This window comes from Callorhinus ursinus, unplaced genomic scaffold, assembly GCF_003265705.2.
Source record: "Callorhinus ursinus isolate GAN/ISIS: 27379988/994484 unplaced genomic scaffold, GSC_fseal_2.0 scaffold9, whole genome shotgun sequence".
Taxonomy (NCBI): Eukaryota; Metazoa; Chordata; class Mammalia; order Carnivora; family Otariidae; genus Callorhinus; species Callorhinus ursinus.
In genome coordinates, this window is record NW_027397071.1 from 11,849,011 (window position 1) to 11,864,868 (window position 15,858).

Below are 15,858 nucleotides of genomic sequence, written 5' to 3' on the forward strand. Positions count from 1 at the left end.
GTATCCTTGTCTCAAGGTCTGCTTATGGGGATCCTGGCCTAAGACAATGACCCACCTATTTTAAGCGACTATAGATGAAACCTTAACTCCTGAGAGCCCAGGCATCATAGATAGGATGGTGTACTAGGTCAGATGCTCAGATTTCAGGAGATGAGTCCTAAGCTCTGTCACTTACTCTCCACGTGGTCTTGGGCAATTTACCAAACTCCATGCCTTTGTTTTCTCATCTGTATGATGGGGTTGATAATAGAACTACTTCATAGAACTATTTCAAAGGGTAAATAAGATAATGTACTTAAAATGCATATAGCACATTAGGCATTCAATAATGATATAAAAATTAATGTGGATGTTTTATATAAGAGTTGGGACTATCTCTATGTATGCGGAGGCATGTCTAACAAAAGGAGGGGTTTCCTTTAAATGAAAATTTATAATAGATACGGACTTTCCTCAGGATGGAAGAACATTATCTTATTATGTATAACTGATGTGAAGTAAACAAAGATAATACATCATTGATTTTAATGGGACTTTGCACAGTTTGATTAATATACCATTATTGCATAAAAACATTCTACATGCTGAGAAATAGTAGCTGGTATATTTGAATATCATTTGGTATAAAGTTTCAGCATATGCTATTTTCACTGTATGTCTCTATGCATGCATTATCATATGGTATAAAATAAATCAGATCATGAATCCAAAAAAAAAAGAAAAATGATATCTTCCTAACAATTATATCACATATTTTAGCACTGAACAATATATCATTTTGATGTCTTCAATAACATCATTATGGAAATGATGCAATGACCACATCCTTTATTGGTCTAGTTTTACTTTTAAGAACCTTAACTGATTGCTTAGAGTAACTCAGCTGTTCTCTTAATCTATGTAAGAACTTACTATCCTGAAGCCAATTTTTCTTGGGCCCAATACCATGGAATTACTTTATATGTGAACCAATTTTATAATAATGTCTGGGCTCTATAAAATCCCCCTGATTGGGGTTCAAGCAAAGCTAGCTGATATTAAATTGTATTTATTACAAACAGCACATTTCCTGGTAGTTTTTAATTTCATTTTGTATTAAAATCCCCTTGTAATTGCTGTCATTCTCTTTATGTTTTTCCCCTAATTATTCTGACTAGAGTAAACTCTCAATTATTCAGGGACTGTATAATCTGTAGATTTTCCAAATCCTCTCTTTTTAATTGTCTTTTACTGTACATTCTTAACCATTTAAATGTCTCCTATTCTTATAATCAACCAAATAATAAATGGTAGTGGAGTGAGAAGCTCATATTAAAATAAGCAGTTTTTTTATTTTTATAAAAACTCCTGGTAAAAAGTATGATTCCAATGAATGCATAAAATGAAAATTTTAATCATTTGTCGGTCTTAATCCATTCTCCACAATCATTTATAATTTAAAGTTAGAATTCTACACTTTGTTCTTAAATATGATAATTTTACCAAGAGCAAAACTGCAAAAGTTTTTTGTTTTTGGAGTCGTTTTGTTTGTTTGTTTTTAAAAGTCTAATGTCATCCATTCCCTACCACCCAATACTAAACTGCACACAGCTTGAGATAATGGAGGTTAGAGGCTTTGTTCACAAATTTGAAAGGATTAAGTTCATAAATAGAACAGTCCTTGAATCGGTTTAGAAATTAAGCTGAAATGAGAGGTTAAGGACAAATACCAAAATAAGCAATAGTTTGTAACCAATCAAAATACTCTTAGTTATGTTCTGAGCCCATTACTTCAGAAAAAGTTTTACCTTAAGGATATGGTGATGTGGGCAAAATGTATATATGGGGATCTTAATCTTCACTTATGTTTTCTCTCACTAACTTCATGTCTCTTTGACACCAAGATATTTTTATGTTGCCCCTGGACTCTGCAGAAACACCCCCGTCCCCAATCCCATTATCTGACCATCAATAATTGAACACTCAACTATTTTCCTTTCACTCTACACACATCAGGAATTCTATTCCCCTTTCCTGTTGATCTTTTCCGGTGACCAAAATAATACAATAAATAGATTCATACTGAAGGATGGTTATGGCCACCTGTAAACCTCCCCATCTCCATTCCATTCTCCTTTTAAGAAAATTTGCTTTAAAAAGAAAAGATCTGTGAACCCAATGGAGCTTTGAATTCCTTTAATTTCTGGAAGTTGAACAAAGGACAGAATGTTCTGCTGCCATGCATGTTTCTGTAAATGAATAAACTCAAATGGTATTGATAAGTAGAAAAACAATGTCAGAACATAATGTGGATATTGGTTGGTTTATTCATACTACCAGGCAACAACCACTGAACAGAAAGTACACTGACACACTTGAACACAGCTCGTCAAAAAGGAATGTATCACACCCTATGTTCTTCCTCTTGGCACGGCTTGGCCACATGCTCTAGGTCTTGAAATGTTTATTAAACCTCCACTCCATTTTTGTACATTTTGCTTTGTCTCAGGAACTCTTCCTTTTGCTCTTCCATCAGGCTGTCTTATTACTGCAGTGTGTATTAGGATTAACATCTTTTTTAAACTGCTGTTATTTTTACTGGTATTCTTAGTACTCCTGGTCACAAAGTTTTGATTGTCCACCAAACCAATTTTCTCTAAGTTACTTTTAGTGCACAATTTTGCAGAATGTGATGTGATTTTCACAAATACATACATCATGTGATTGCAAGAACACCTGTTAAGCACTTTAAAAAGTATGGGGAGGATTTACTTCCACCCCACCTTCCTTTTCGTGCAGGGGACGGCCTGGAGAAAGAAGGAATGTTTTCTTTCCTTACGGCTCTCTGTATTCTAAAATGTCTGTTACAAGTGATTTTTATTTTTTTAAAAAGATTTTATATATTTGAGAGAGAAAGAGAGCACAAGCAGGAGGAGGGGCAGAGGGAGAGGGAGAAGCAGACTCCTCCAGGAGCAGGGAGGAGCAGGGAGCCCGACGTGGGACTCTTGATCCCAGGACCCTGGGGTCATGGCCTGAGCTGAGAGCAGATGCTTAACCTACTAAGCCACCCAGGCACCCCATATAAGTGATTGTTTTTAAGAGTTAAAAAGGTAGCTACTTGATCAACTTAAGTCTTCATCAGTCTTTATTCCAAGTCATTACTAGAAGTAACGATTAATGTAATCATCAAAGCTCCCAAAGAAGCACAATTCCAATGTTACTGGTCATGTCTTTTTATTAAAGTTTTGTCTTTAGTAAGGTCCAGATTTTTTGTTTCAAATGTCTTATCCTACAAGCATATATAATAATTTTGAGAAAGAGTCTCATTAATCATCGTCCTCCTTACCATCACATTTTTCTCTGAGGATCTCTTAATCTATGTGATGACAAGTAACACTTTTGCACTTGAGAGGAATTTTAAGGTTAGAGCCGACAGAAGGGCTGGCTTCTCAACCTTGCTCCAGCAGAGGTGAGATTTAGTTGGATGATGTCTTTCCAGGTTAAAGAATGTGTGCAAACTACTGATGTAGGTAATTTTATTCCCCTACTGTATCCAAGTTGAGGGTAGCATTTGCTTATTTATCATAGAACTTAATTGTTAGATGGTTGGTGTTTATTAAATCATTAAATGAGTGAACACTTACTTCATTGGATGCCAATACCTATAGCCAGAGCTTGACTTTTCTTTGCCAATGCAGTGAGCCTTGTTTCTTGGGGGCCTCAGAAGGAATGCCACACTTAGCCCTGTTAGGGAAACGGGCACATGGTATATTTTATGAATACCTAATAATGTCAACCTTTAGATCCTATATACTGAAGGTGGCTCTTTGAGGCCTACAAGATAGATCTCCAATGGAACTTTTTTAAACTAAGAAGTTGTTTGGGGATAGGAATTAAGATATGTGTGTTCAACCGTCAAGAATTAGTTATACAACCTTAGGGAAATCCTTCAGTATCTATGTCTTTTTCCTAGTATATAAAGTGAAGGTAATCACCTGCCCTCCCTAACACCTACAGCATCCCACGTAGCCCATTATCGTTGTTGTATTTTCCTTTTTGGTTTATCCTATGAACATACCTACTTGGAAGCAAAACTATGTTTTATTGGTTTGTATACCTAAGTGCTTATCACAATGACTGTTATCTGGTATACTCAATAAAATGTCCACTGGTCCAGTGAATTAAGTAAATATTTGGTAAGTTTCACAGTGCTAAATAAATGTAAGCTGTCTGAAGAAAGCAGGTAGAACTTCATCATGTTTTTCCCTCCTTAGGGCTGACAGTTCTTCCTGTGGTCCAAATGACCCTAGGCAATCAGTACCAGCTCACACAGAGACTGCACAGTGCCTGGATATTGGAGCATGTCACACTCTCATCCTTCTGGAAGTGTTGTCACTCCAAAGGGCTTGGATCATCTGGTGTCCAGTCACATACACAGCCATGCTGATACTGCCAAACAAACCTGTAAGAAAATCAAAATGTTGAATATTTATTCTGTAGCACATTTTACACGTGGCCAAATGTCGCAAGTTTGCAAAGTAGTTTTCTGTAGTTACAACAGCTAGGAATCACTGAGATTTTATTTTGTACCAGGCACTATGTGCTTGCATGTATTAACTACATTCCCTGCATTACATGTATCACATATGATTGTTCTCTTTGCATGAGAGCCCTGGAGAAAAACAGAGGTTAAGTATATTGCCCAAGGTCATACGGTTATAGTGGGGAGCCTAGGTTCCAGCAGGATCTGTCTGACTCAAGTCCTAGCTTTTGGCCATATGCTATGCTGCCTCCTGACCAATTGCTTTAGCAGCTATATTTTTATAACTCATTTTTCTTTTGGGAAACAGTAACAAGAATATTAAAGCTTACTTTGCCTAAATATGAAATACTTTTTGCTTCTACAGTTACTCTAACTTTTAACTGGTGCTCTCTTTGCAAGCTAATACTGGTGATGAGAACTCTATATTACACGCATATTTATAAAAGATATATTTAAAAAAATGGAATTCAGGGGAATGCTTTTGTCTGCCTATACAGCAAAGGGATTCTTTTAGGAAGTTAAAAAAATATCAGAAATCTACCCAAAACCATACACTAAAATTCTAAATAAATGTTCATCTTATAATATATAGTTGACCCTAAAAAGAAAGGACCTATTTTATACCTCTAGCTTAAATCAGGCCTACCTTGCTATGACTGCATCATTTACATAGACTGTTGACTATCAAAATGGTGACAACTATCGCTGTTATTGCTTGGATCTTGTAAAGTCATTGATTTTGTATGTTTCCCTTCGTAATGGAAGATCTCGTGTTAATATCAAATTTTAGTAAATTGGTTATAATACTTTGGTACTTTAATATGTGATGAATAAAGGAGAAAACTCAGTTACAATAAACAAAACTATGTTGATCACTTCAAAGACCACTTTTTCACAACCTGCTATTAGCATACAAAAGCTACCAGTATGAAGAAAAAACATACATTAAGCATAAATTACCCTGAAGCTATATCCTGAAGCGGTTGTAACACTTTTCTTAAGAACTGACAATATTAAAAAGGCAAAAGCATTATAAGTCACAGTACACAAGACTTCTTACTTCATCTATAAAAATAGAATGCCAATGTTTTATTTGCCACAGGAATAAGGAGGGAAACATCCGTAAAATAAATTTGTTAACATGACTCACACTTCATTACAAATGATTTTCCGAAATTCACAACTTTTAACATTTGGCTGGAGCTAAAAAGAAGAAAAAAAACCCAACAACGCTAAAAAAGGAAATTTCACTTGATGTAAGTAGACCAGATCACCTGATCTCTTTAAATAGTTATAATGAGTGCACTTCTCTAGCTGGGAAAATATTTTCTTTAATTTAGAGAGCCTAAACAGTTTACCCGATATAATGAACCAACCCTTAGGTTAGGTTCAGAAAACCTTCTATCAGCTGGTTTAATAAAAATCACACAAAACTCTATTATGTAACATACATGAAACAGTTTCTTGGTTAAATCTTAATAATAAAGAGTAAAAAAAAAAAAAAACAAACCATACTACTACTTCACTGTCTTTCAGATCTTTTTCTCCTACATGTACCTTCTAGATTTTTGGGGTATGCTGCACAATTACATATAGTGGAGAAATGTGTTCAACTTTAGCACCCTATGGAAGTAATAAGTGTAAGAACAGGGTTATTCAAACTGCTTCCTCACTCTTCTCCCTCTCATTACCAGAAGCAAAGTTTACTTAAAAAAACAATGAGGAAGTACTGAGGCCTAGAGGCACCTAGGAAAGGAAGGAATTTAGAGAATGATAGAATATGGCTAGAGAAATATTTAAGTCATACTGGAAATTTATGGAATCTAACTAAACCCCTTTACCCTTCTCCCTGGCTTCAGATTTAGATGTGAGGTTGTCAGGGATGTGCACGAGCCTTCATAAACTGGTATTTACTTCTGTGTGTTTGCTTTCTTCCCGTGAAACAAAAAATACAGAAATACAAGTGCTTGGCACCACATGCTTTTGAGACTTAAAAAAGCCCATTAATAAACAAGCTGTTTCCATCATTGGGGGTATCGGGATTCACTTTTTAAATAAATTTCCCCAGAATCTCCTCGAAGGGAGACTGAAGTCACTCTCCCTCCCCAGGAGCCACGAGGGAAAAGGGAGACAGAAGATATTGCCCCCTACTTGCACGTGGGATCTCCCTTTCTCCTCCGACCCCCCTCCGCCTCTACCACGCAGGTCTGGGAGCCTCGGGAGGTAGCTGGGAGAAAAGGCAACGCTCAGTCCTCCATGGCAAAGTCTTTGGTCTTTTCCTCCTGGTCGCCTACTTTGTAGCGCAGTAGCACGCGCAGGAGACGGTGGTTATCCCGGGAGGGCAGCAGCGTGATCTCTCCGGAAATGTCCGTATCTTGTTCCACTTGCACAGGCTCGTTCAGGTAGAGGAGTGCCTGCTTCCAGTGCGTGACGGGGTGAAAAGGCGAGGTGGACAGCACCAGGGGTTTCTCCGAGTCCCCGCCCGGGAAGGTCACCTGGAACCAGATGGCAAAGCCGTGCATGGGCGCTGAGCCGTAGCAACTGAAGCGGAAGCGCCCGCCCACCCCAGCCTCCAGCTCCTGCTCAAGGCCGGTGCGGGCCAGCTCCAGCTGAGCAAAGCACTGCGGTCGGGCCAGTACGTCCTCCCCGGACAAACCCTGCACCACGATCTCCGAGTGGCCCATAAGGCAGCGTGTGGCGAAGCTCTCCAGACAGCTCATGTCCACCCCGTAGAGCTGCTTCACCTGGCTCCAGAAGCCCAGGCGCAACTCCAGCATCTGGTCGCTGATGGGCGCCACGAAGAGCTCGGCGGAAGCCGGCAGGAGAAGACCGCCCTCCTTCAGCCACTTGGTCCGCGCGTAGAGCACAGAGCTCAGCATAGACTCGTGCAGGAGTCCGTAGCCCATCCACTCGCTCACGATGGCATCCACCTGCTCCGGCAACTCCACCGTCTCCACCGGCCCCGGCAGGACGTGCACCCGATCCTCCAGCCCGTTGAGCCGCACCACCTCCCGGGCCTGTTGCCAGATGGCGCTGGCCTCCACCGCGTACACGCGCCGGGCCCCGGCCTGCACACAGAAGATGCTAAGAATGCCGGTGCCCGCGCCCACGTCCAGCACAGTCTTGCCCCGCAGTCCTGCCCAGTTCCGCAGGATGCCCAGGCGGTAGGCATCGGTCCGGACACGGTCCGCAATCATCTCCTCGTGGACCGATATGTCTGAGTAGCACTCGTAGTACAGCTGGTCCCGCTCCCGCCTAGCCCTCCGGGGTCGCGGCAGGGCCGCCTCCTGCTCTCCGCCATCTTCCTCTTCAGTTCCCTCCCCTCCTTCGCCGCCGCCCCCCGACTCAAGCTTTCTTTTCTTGGGCTGCGACATCTTGGCGGCTCCGACCGACTCCCGGCGGGCGTTGCGCGGCTCCGCGCGGGCTCCGGGAAGCGGGGGTTTCTGGGACTTGTAGTGTCCGCTCGCACCTCCCACTTCCTGGGGGGTCGCCGGGCGGTTCCCTGCCGGAAGCTTCAGAGCTCGGCCCAGCTCTTTTCTTTGCTCCTCTGAGGTCCTGGAATCCCTTTCCCACTCGCCACACCCAAATACTATGGCCCTGTACATGCTTCCTCTTTCCCTTAGCTCCTCAATTCCCTGTTGCTTTCACTCCCTTCCTGAAGTCCACTCGACCGCAAGACCAAAAATCCATGCTTGTCGTGTCTCAACTCCCTAATGTTATTACACCGAATTAATCTGGGCGACGGCGTTCACACACTGCCACCTCACCTGGACCGTTACTGCTCTTAAAGCTCTCCAGATGGAGACTTAGAAATTGCATTGCACGTTTTTCTTTTCTGTTTCCGTGGAGTTAGGGTGCAAAGAAGGTGTAAATACAACAAAGAAAACCCTTGACGGTGTAAGACTTTTGTTCTGATTCCAATGAGACCACAAGTTAACTGAAAGATTGGGACAAATTATGTGACTACTCTTGCCTTCAATTACCCACGCACACACCAGCAACGAGGAATCTTCATTGCAGTCAAATTATGTTTCTGGTCTCTATTTCAGGAGAATACTTGGCTCTTAGTCCTGCTATGGTAATTCAGTGGCTCTTTCAAGAGGTAAATCTTGGAAGGGTCCAGACTAAATAACAGTTGAAAAGCAAGGGTGATGTGATACAGTGCAACTCATTGCCAGTTGTATTCTGGTAACCAATTATGATTTTTAACTTGAGAAGTAACTGAATCCTTCCTCCCTCGTGATTACTTCTGCACAGCAACTCTTTTTTTCCTGTGTGATTGTTTGTCTGGGCCAGATTGGAACTCTTCCTCTTCTGTTTTTCTTTCAGTCAACTGTCAGGTGTTAATTTCTTCCCTCTGTGTTGTTCATTATAGAAATAAAATATACTTTGAAATATGTGTGATGTCTATATGAGTGTCTGTGTTTCTAACACTGTGAGAATAAAATTATCTCCCAGCCTCAAAAAAATCACATTGAGGAAAATTGATTTTTATTTTCTTGTAGTCTTGAACTATGTCTGTTTAGCCAGTGGGCCTGTATTTCTTATCTGGGGGAAAAAGTTCCTTCACCCCATTTTCTCTATTAATCCTTCATTTAATGGAATAGGTTTATTGACCTGGCATCCTCCACGGTACTTCTAACTTAGGGCTCTCAATTCTTGCTCCTCAGTAGAGCAGCTTTTAAAAAATACCCATGCTTGTGTCTCACCTCAAACTAATTAAATCAGAACCACTTCATGGAGCCTAGGCATATAGTTTTAAAAAGCTCCCCCCGGGAATTTGTGCAGCTAGAACTACTGTTTCTCACTAAAATGATCTTAGTTAAATCTTGCTTCATTATTTTCATTGGGTAAATTATCTTTTTTTTTCAGTGGCCTGGGCTCAACCATTTAAGGCTAAAAGTCCTCAAAGCAGTTTCTCTCTCTTTCTGCCCAATTTGATACCTTGTTTTAAGAAAATAGAGGCACAGAGCAAGCCGTGGGATTAGAGTTGTAAATGTGACCACTTGAATACATTACTTCTAGGTTGTTACTTAATTCATACTTCTCCCATTCTTTCCTTCCTCAAAATCTTTTCCTTCCCCTTTTAAATGCACTCACTCCTCCAACCAATTTTCAATTCACTTACTTATGGTCTGTATTAAGAAGATTCTGAATAGGGGCAGAGCAAAATGGCGGAAGAGTAGACCTGTATTTCGTCTGGTCTCAGGAATTCAGCTGAATAGGGATCAAACAATTCTGAACACCTACGAACTCAACAGGAGACCGAAGAGGAGAGTAGCAACAACTCTCTGAACAGAGAAGGGACCACTTACTGGAAGGTAGGACGTGCAGAGAAGTGAATCCGAGGAGATATTCGGGAGGATAGATGGCGGGGGAGGGGGCCTCCATCGGCCGCTTCTGGCAAGTGCTAGAGCCGCGGAGCACAAAATTGGAACTTTTAGAAGTTGGTTCCGCTGAGGGACGTCGCTGCAGTGGCTAAATGGGAGGTGGAACCCTCGCGGGACAGTGTGGTCTCAGGACCCTCGGGGTCACAAAAAGACCAGGGGTGCCTGAGTGCAGCAGAGCTCCCAGGTATCGGAGCGGGGAAGCCGGCTGCAGAGACGGAGCCGAGGCGCGGGCTCTCAGCTCGGGGTTGCCATAAACTGTGATCCGCTGCCCAGTCGGGCCACTGCGCCTCCAGCAGGGACCCAAGAAATGGCAGATCCGGGGAGACTCCCCTTTCTCCCCCGGGAGGAGCGGCGCGGGAACGCACCGCAGGGATCTGCTGGGTTTGGAGACTCCACACGGGGTCGGGTGCCAGAGATAGAAACGCTCAGTCACAGGCCGGGTGAGCACGGAGTGCGCCCGGAGACCGGGGAGAGAGGAGTGATTGACTGCTTTTCTCTGGGGACGCACTGAGGAGCGGGGGCCCCGAGTTCTCAGCTCCTCCAGGCAGAGAGTGGGAGGCCACCATTTTCACCCTGGTCCTCCAAAGCTGTATCGAGAGCTTGCAGGGAACAAAAGCTCCGGAGAGCAAACCCGAGCAGCTTGCTTAGCCCAGACTGACAAGGGCGGGGAATTCCGCCTCCGGCAAAGACATTTGGGAACCACGGCAACAGGCCCCTGCCCCGGAAGATCAGTATGAACAGCCAGCAAGCCAAGACCAAGTTTACCCATCAAGGAGAACGGGAGAACTCCAGCGCTAGGGGAATACTGCACATAGAATTCATGGCTTTTTTACCATGATTCATTAATTTTTCAAAGTTAATTTTTTAAACTGTTTTTTTTTGGTTTTTTTTTTGAATTCTTCTTTTTCCCTTTTTCAACCAACATCTTATCAATCCCTTTTTTAAAAAAAAAACATTTTTTATTTTTCTTTTGTAGAGTCATATTTTATCCCTTCATAGTAGTTACCCTTATTTTTGGCATATATATATAAGTTCTTCTCTCTTTAAAATTTTGAGATACAGTTTCTTCTAACAGATCAAAATATACCCTAAATCACTAGTGTATGGCTTTGTTCTAAGCTCCTGCCTGATCACAGTCTCTCCCTTTTGTTTTAAATCTTCTTTCTTTTTTCAAACAACTTCTTATCTTATCAAGTCCTTTTATAAAACCTTTTATAATTTTTGTCTTTACACTCATCTTCCATCCCTTCACTGTATCAACCCTTATTTTGTACATATATAAGTCTTTCTTCCTTTAAAATTTTAGGAGGCACTTTCTTCTAACAGACCAAAATACACCCAAAATCTAGTGTGTGGCACTGATCTATGCACTAGCCTGATCATATTTGATCATATTCTGTTTTTTTTTGTTTTGTTTTGTTCTGTTTTTGTGTTTTTATCTTTTTCTTTTTCTCTTTCTTTTTTCTTTCTTTCCCTTTCTTTTCCCCTGGTTTCAGGTCTTTTCTGATTTGTTTAGAATATATTTTCTGGGGATGTTGTTACCCTGTTAGCATTTTGTTCTCTCATTCATCTATTCTCCTCAGAACAAAATGACAAGACGAAAAAAATCACCTCAGCAAAAAGAACAAGAAGTAGTACTGTCTGCCAGGGACCTACTCAATACGGACATTAGTACGATGTTGGACCTAGAGTTCAGAATCATGACTTTAAAGATACTAGCTGGGCTTGAAAAAAGTGTAGATGTTATTAGAGAAACCCTTTCTGGAGAAATAAAAGAACTAAAATCTAACCAAGTCGAAATCAAAAGGCTATTAATGAGGTGCAATCAAAAATGGGGGCACTACCTGCTAGGATAAATGAGGCAGAAGAGAGAATCAGCGATATAGAAGACCAAATGATGGAAAATAAAGAGGCTGAGAAAAAGAGAGAGAAACAACTACAGGATCACGAGGGTAGAATTCGAGAGATAAGTGATACGATAAGACGAAACAACATTAGAATAATTGGGATCCCAGAAGAAGAAGAAAGAGAGAGAGGGGCAGAAGGTATATTGGAGCAAATTATAACAGAGAACTTCCCTAATGTGGGGAAGGAAACAGGCATCAAAATCCAGGAGGCACAGAGAACCCCTCTCAAAATCAATAAAAATAGGTCAACACCCTGACATCTAATAGTAAAACTTACAAGTCTTAGAGACAAAGAGGAAATCCTGAAAGCAGCTCGGGAGAAGAGATATGTAACCTACAATGGTAGAAACATTAGATTGGCAACAGACCTATCCACAGAGACCTGGCAGGCCAGAAAGGACGGGCATGATATCTTCAGAGCACTAAACGAGAAAAATATGCAGCCAAGAATACTGTATCCAGCTAGGCTGTCATTGAAAATAGAAGGAGAGGTAAAAAGCTTCCAGGACAAACAAGAACTAAAGGAATTTGCAAACACAAAACCAGCCCTCCAAGAAATATTGAAAGGGGTCCTCTAAGCAAAGAGAGAGCCTAAAATCAGCAGAGCTCAGAAAGGAACACAGACAATATACAGTCACAGTCACCTTACAGGCAAAACAATGGCACTAAATTCATACCTTTCAATAGTTACCATGAATGTAAATGGGCTAAATGCCCCAATCAAAAGACACAGGCTATCAGATTGGATTAAAAAACAAGACCCATCCATATGCTGTCTGCAAGGGACTTATTTTAGACCCAAAGACACCCCCAGATTGAAAGTGAGGGGGTGGAAAGCCATTTACCATGCTAATGGACACCAAAAGAAAGCTGGGGTGGCAATCCTTATATCAGACAAATTAGATTTTAAAACAAAGACTGTAATAAGAGATGAGGAAGGCCACTATATCTTACTTAAAGGGTCTATCCAACAAGAAGATCTAACAATTGTAAATATCTATGTGCCTAACATCGGAGCAGCCAAATATATAAGGCAATTAATAACAAAAGCAAAGAAACACATTAACAACAATACAATAATAGTGGGGGACTTTAACACCCCCCTGACTGAAATGGACAGATCATCTAAGCAAAAGATCAACAAGGAAATAAAGACTTTAAATGACACACTGGACCAAATGGACTTCACAGACATATTCAGAACATTCCACCCCAAAGCAACGGAATACACATTCTTCTCTAGTGCCCATGGAACATTCTCCAGAATTGATCACATCCTAGGTCACAAATCAGGTCTCAACCGGTACCAAAAGATTGGGATCATTCCCTGCATATTTTCAGACCACAATGCTTTGAAACTAGAACTCAATCACAAGAGGAAAGTCGGAAAGAACTCAAATACATGGAGGCTAAAGAGCATCCATCTAAAGAATGAATGGGTCCACCAGGAAATTAAAGAAGAATTTAAAAAATTCATGGAAACCAATGAAAATGAAAACATAACTGTTCAAAATCTTTGGGATACAGCAAAGGCAGTCCTGAGAGGAAAGTATATAGCAATACAAGCCTTTCTCAAGAAACAAGAAAGGTCTCAAATACACAACCTAACCCTACACCTAAATGAGCTAGAGAAAGAACAGCAAATAAAGCCTAAACCCAGCAAAAGAGAAATAAGAAAGATCAGAGCAGAAATCAATGAACTAGAAACCAAAAGAACAGTAGAACAGATCAACGAAACTAGAAGTTGGTTCTTTGAAAGAATTAACAAGATTGATAAACCCCTGGCCAGACTTATCAAAAAGAAAAGAGAAATGACCCAAATCAACAAAATCATGAATGAAAGAGGAGAGATCACAACCAACACCAAAGAAATACAAACAATTATAAGAACATATTATGAGCAACTCTATGCCAGCAACTTAGATAACCTGGAAGAAATGGGTGCATTCCTAGAGGTGTATCAACTACCAAAACTGAACCAGGAAGAAATAGAAAACCTGAACAGACCTATAACCACTAAGGAAATTGAAGCAGTCATCACAAATCTCCCAACAAACAAAAGCCCAGGGCCAGATGGCTTCCCAGGGGAATTCTATCAAACATTTAAAGAAGAATTAATACCTATTTTTATGAAACTGTTCCAAAAAATAGAAATGGAAGGAAAACTTCCAAACTCATTTTATGAGGCCACCATGACCTTGATCCCAAAACCAGACAAAGACCCCATCAAAAAGGAGAATTACAGACCAATATCCTTGGTGAACATGGATGCAAAAATTCTCACCAAAATACTAGTCAGTAGGATCCAACAGTACATTAAAAGGATTATTCACCACGACCAAGTGGGATTTATCCCTGGGCTGCAAAGTTGGTTCAACATCCACAAATCAATCAACATGATACAATACATTAAGAAAAGAAAGAACAAGAACCATATGGTCCTCTCAATAGATGCAGAAAAAGCATTTGACAAAGTACAGCATCCTTTCTTGATCAAAACTCTTCAGAGTATAGGGATAGAGGGTACATACCTCAATATCATAAAAGCCATCTATGAAAAACCTACAGCGAATATCATTCTCAATGGGGAAAAGCTGAGAGCTTTCCCCCTAAGGTCAGGAACGCGGCAGGGATGTCCGCTATCACCACTGCCATTCAACATAGTATTAGAAGTCCTAGCCACAGCAATCAGACAACAAAAAGAAATCAAAGGTATCCAAATTGGCAAAGAGGAAGTCAAACTCTCACTCTTTGCAGATGATTTGATACTGTATGTGGAAAACCCAAAAGACTCCACCCCAAAACTGCTAGAACTCATACAGGAATTCAGTCAAGTAGCAGGATATAAAAATCAATGCACAGAAATCAGTGGCATTCCTATACACCAACAACAAGACAGAAGAGGGACAAATCAAGGAGTCGATCCCATTCACAATTGCACCCAAAACCATAAGATACCTAGGAATAAATTTAACCAAAGAGGCAAAGGATCTGTACTCAGAAAACTAGAAAATACTCATGAAAGAAATCGAAGAAGACGCAAGGAAATGGAAAAACGTTCCATGCTCATGGATTGTAAGAACCATTACTGTGAAGATGTCAATGCTACCTAGAGCAATCTACACATTCAATGCAATCCCCATCAAAATACCATCCACTTTTTCCAAAGAAATGGAACAAATAATCCTAAAATTTGTGTGGAACCAGAAGAGACCCCGAATAGCCAGAGGAATACTGAAAAAGAAAAGCAAAGCTGGCGGTATCACAATTCCGGACTTCCAGCTCTATTACAAAGCTGTCATCATCAAGACAGTATGGTACTGGCACAAAACAGACACATAGATAAATGGAACAGAATAAAGAGCCCAGAAATGGACCCTCAACTCTATGGCCAACTAATCTTTGACAGAGCAGGAAAGAATGTCCAATGTAATAAAGACAGTCTCTTCCACAAATGGTGTTGGGAAAATTGGACAGCCACATGCAGAAAAATGAAACTGGACCATTTCCTTACACCACACACAAAAATAGACTCCAAATGGTTGAAAGACCTAAACGTGAGACAGGAGTCCATCAAAATCCTAAAGAAGAACACAGGTAGCAACCTCTTCGACCTCAGCCACAGCAACTTCTTCCTAGAAACATGGCCAAAGGCAAGGGAAGCAAGGGCAAAAATGAACTATTGGGACTTCATCAAGATAAAAAGCTTTTGCACAGCAAAAGAAACAGTCCACAAAACCAAAAGACAACCAACAGAATGGGAGAACATATTTGCAAATGACATATCAGATAAAGGGTTAGTATCTAAAATCTATAAAGAACTTATCAAACTCAACACCCAAAGAACAAATAATCCAATCAAGAAATGGGCAGAAGACATGAACAGACGTTTTTCCAAAGAAGACATCCAAATGGCCAACAGACACATGAAAAAGTGCTCCACATTGCTCGGCATCAGGGAAATCCAAATCAAAACCTCAATGAGATACCACCTCACCCCAGTCAGAATGGCTAAAATTAATAAATCAGGAAACGACAG

At 40.8% G+C, this 15,858-nt stretch overlaps 1 protein-coding gene across 2 annotated transcripts; it reads right to left on the reverse strand.

The window, feature by feature from the left end:
• Positions 1 to 2,181: 2,181 nt before the first annotated feature.
• On the reverse strand, positions 2,182 to 7,950 carry PRMT6 (protein arginine methyltransferase 6). Of its 2 annotated transcripts, XR_012379337.1 has the most exons (2): positions 6,674 to 7,950; positions 2,182 to 4,441 (listed from the first exon to the last, which is right to left on the reverse strand). XR_012379337.1 is itself a non-coding variant. In XM_025872316.2 (1 exon), the coding sequence occupies exon 1, from the start codon at positions 7,894 to 7,896 to the stop codon at positions 6,769 to 6,771; it is 1,128 nt and encodes a 375-aa protein (XP_025728101.2). In that variant the 5' UTR covers positions 7,897 to 7,949; the 3' UTR covers positions 5,317 to 6,768. The 2 variants fall into 2 exon arrangements, 1 of the variants encoding a protein (XP_025728101.2); XM_025872316.2 differs by lacking the exon at positions 2,182 to 4,441 and having other exon boundaries at positions 5,317 to 7,949.
• Between the last annotated feature and the right edge of the window lie 7,908 nt (positions 7,951 to 15,858).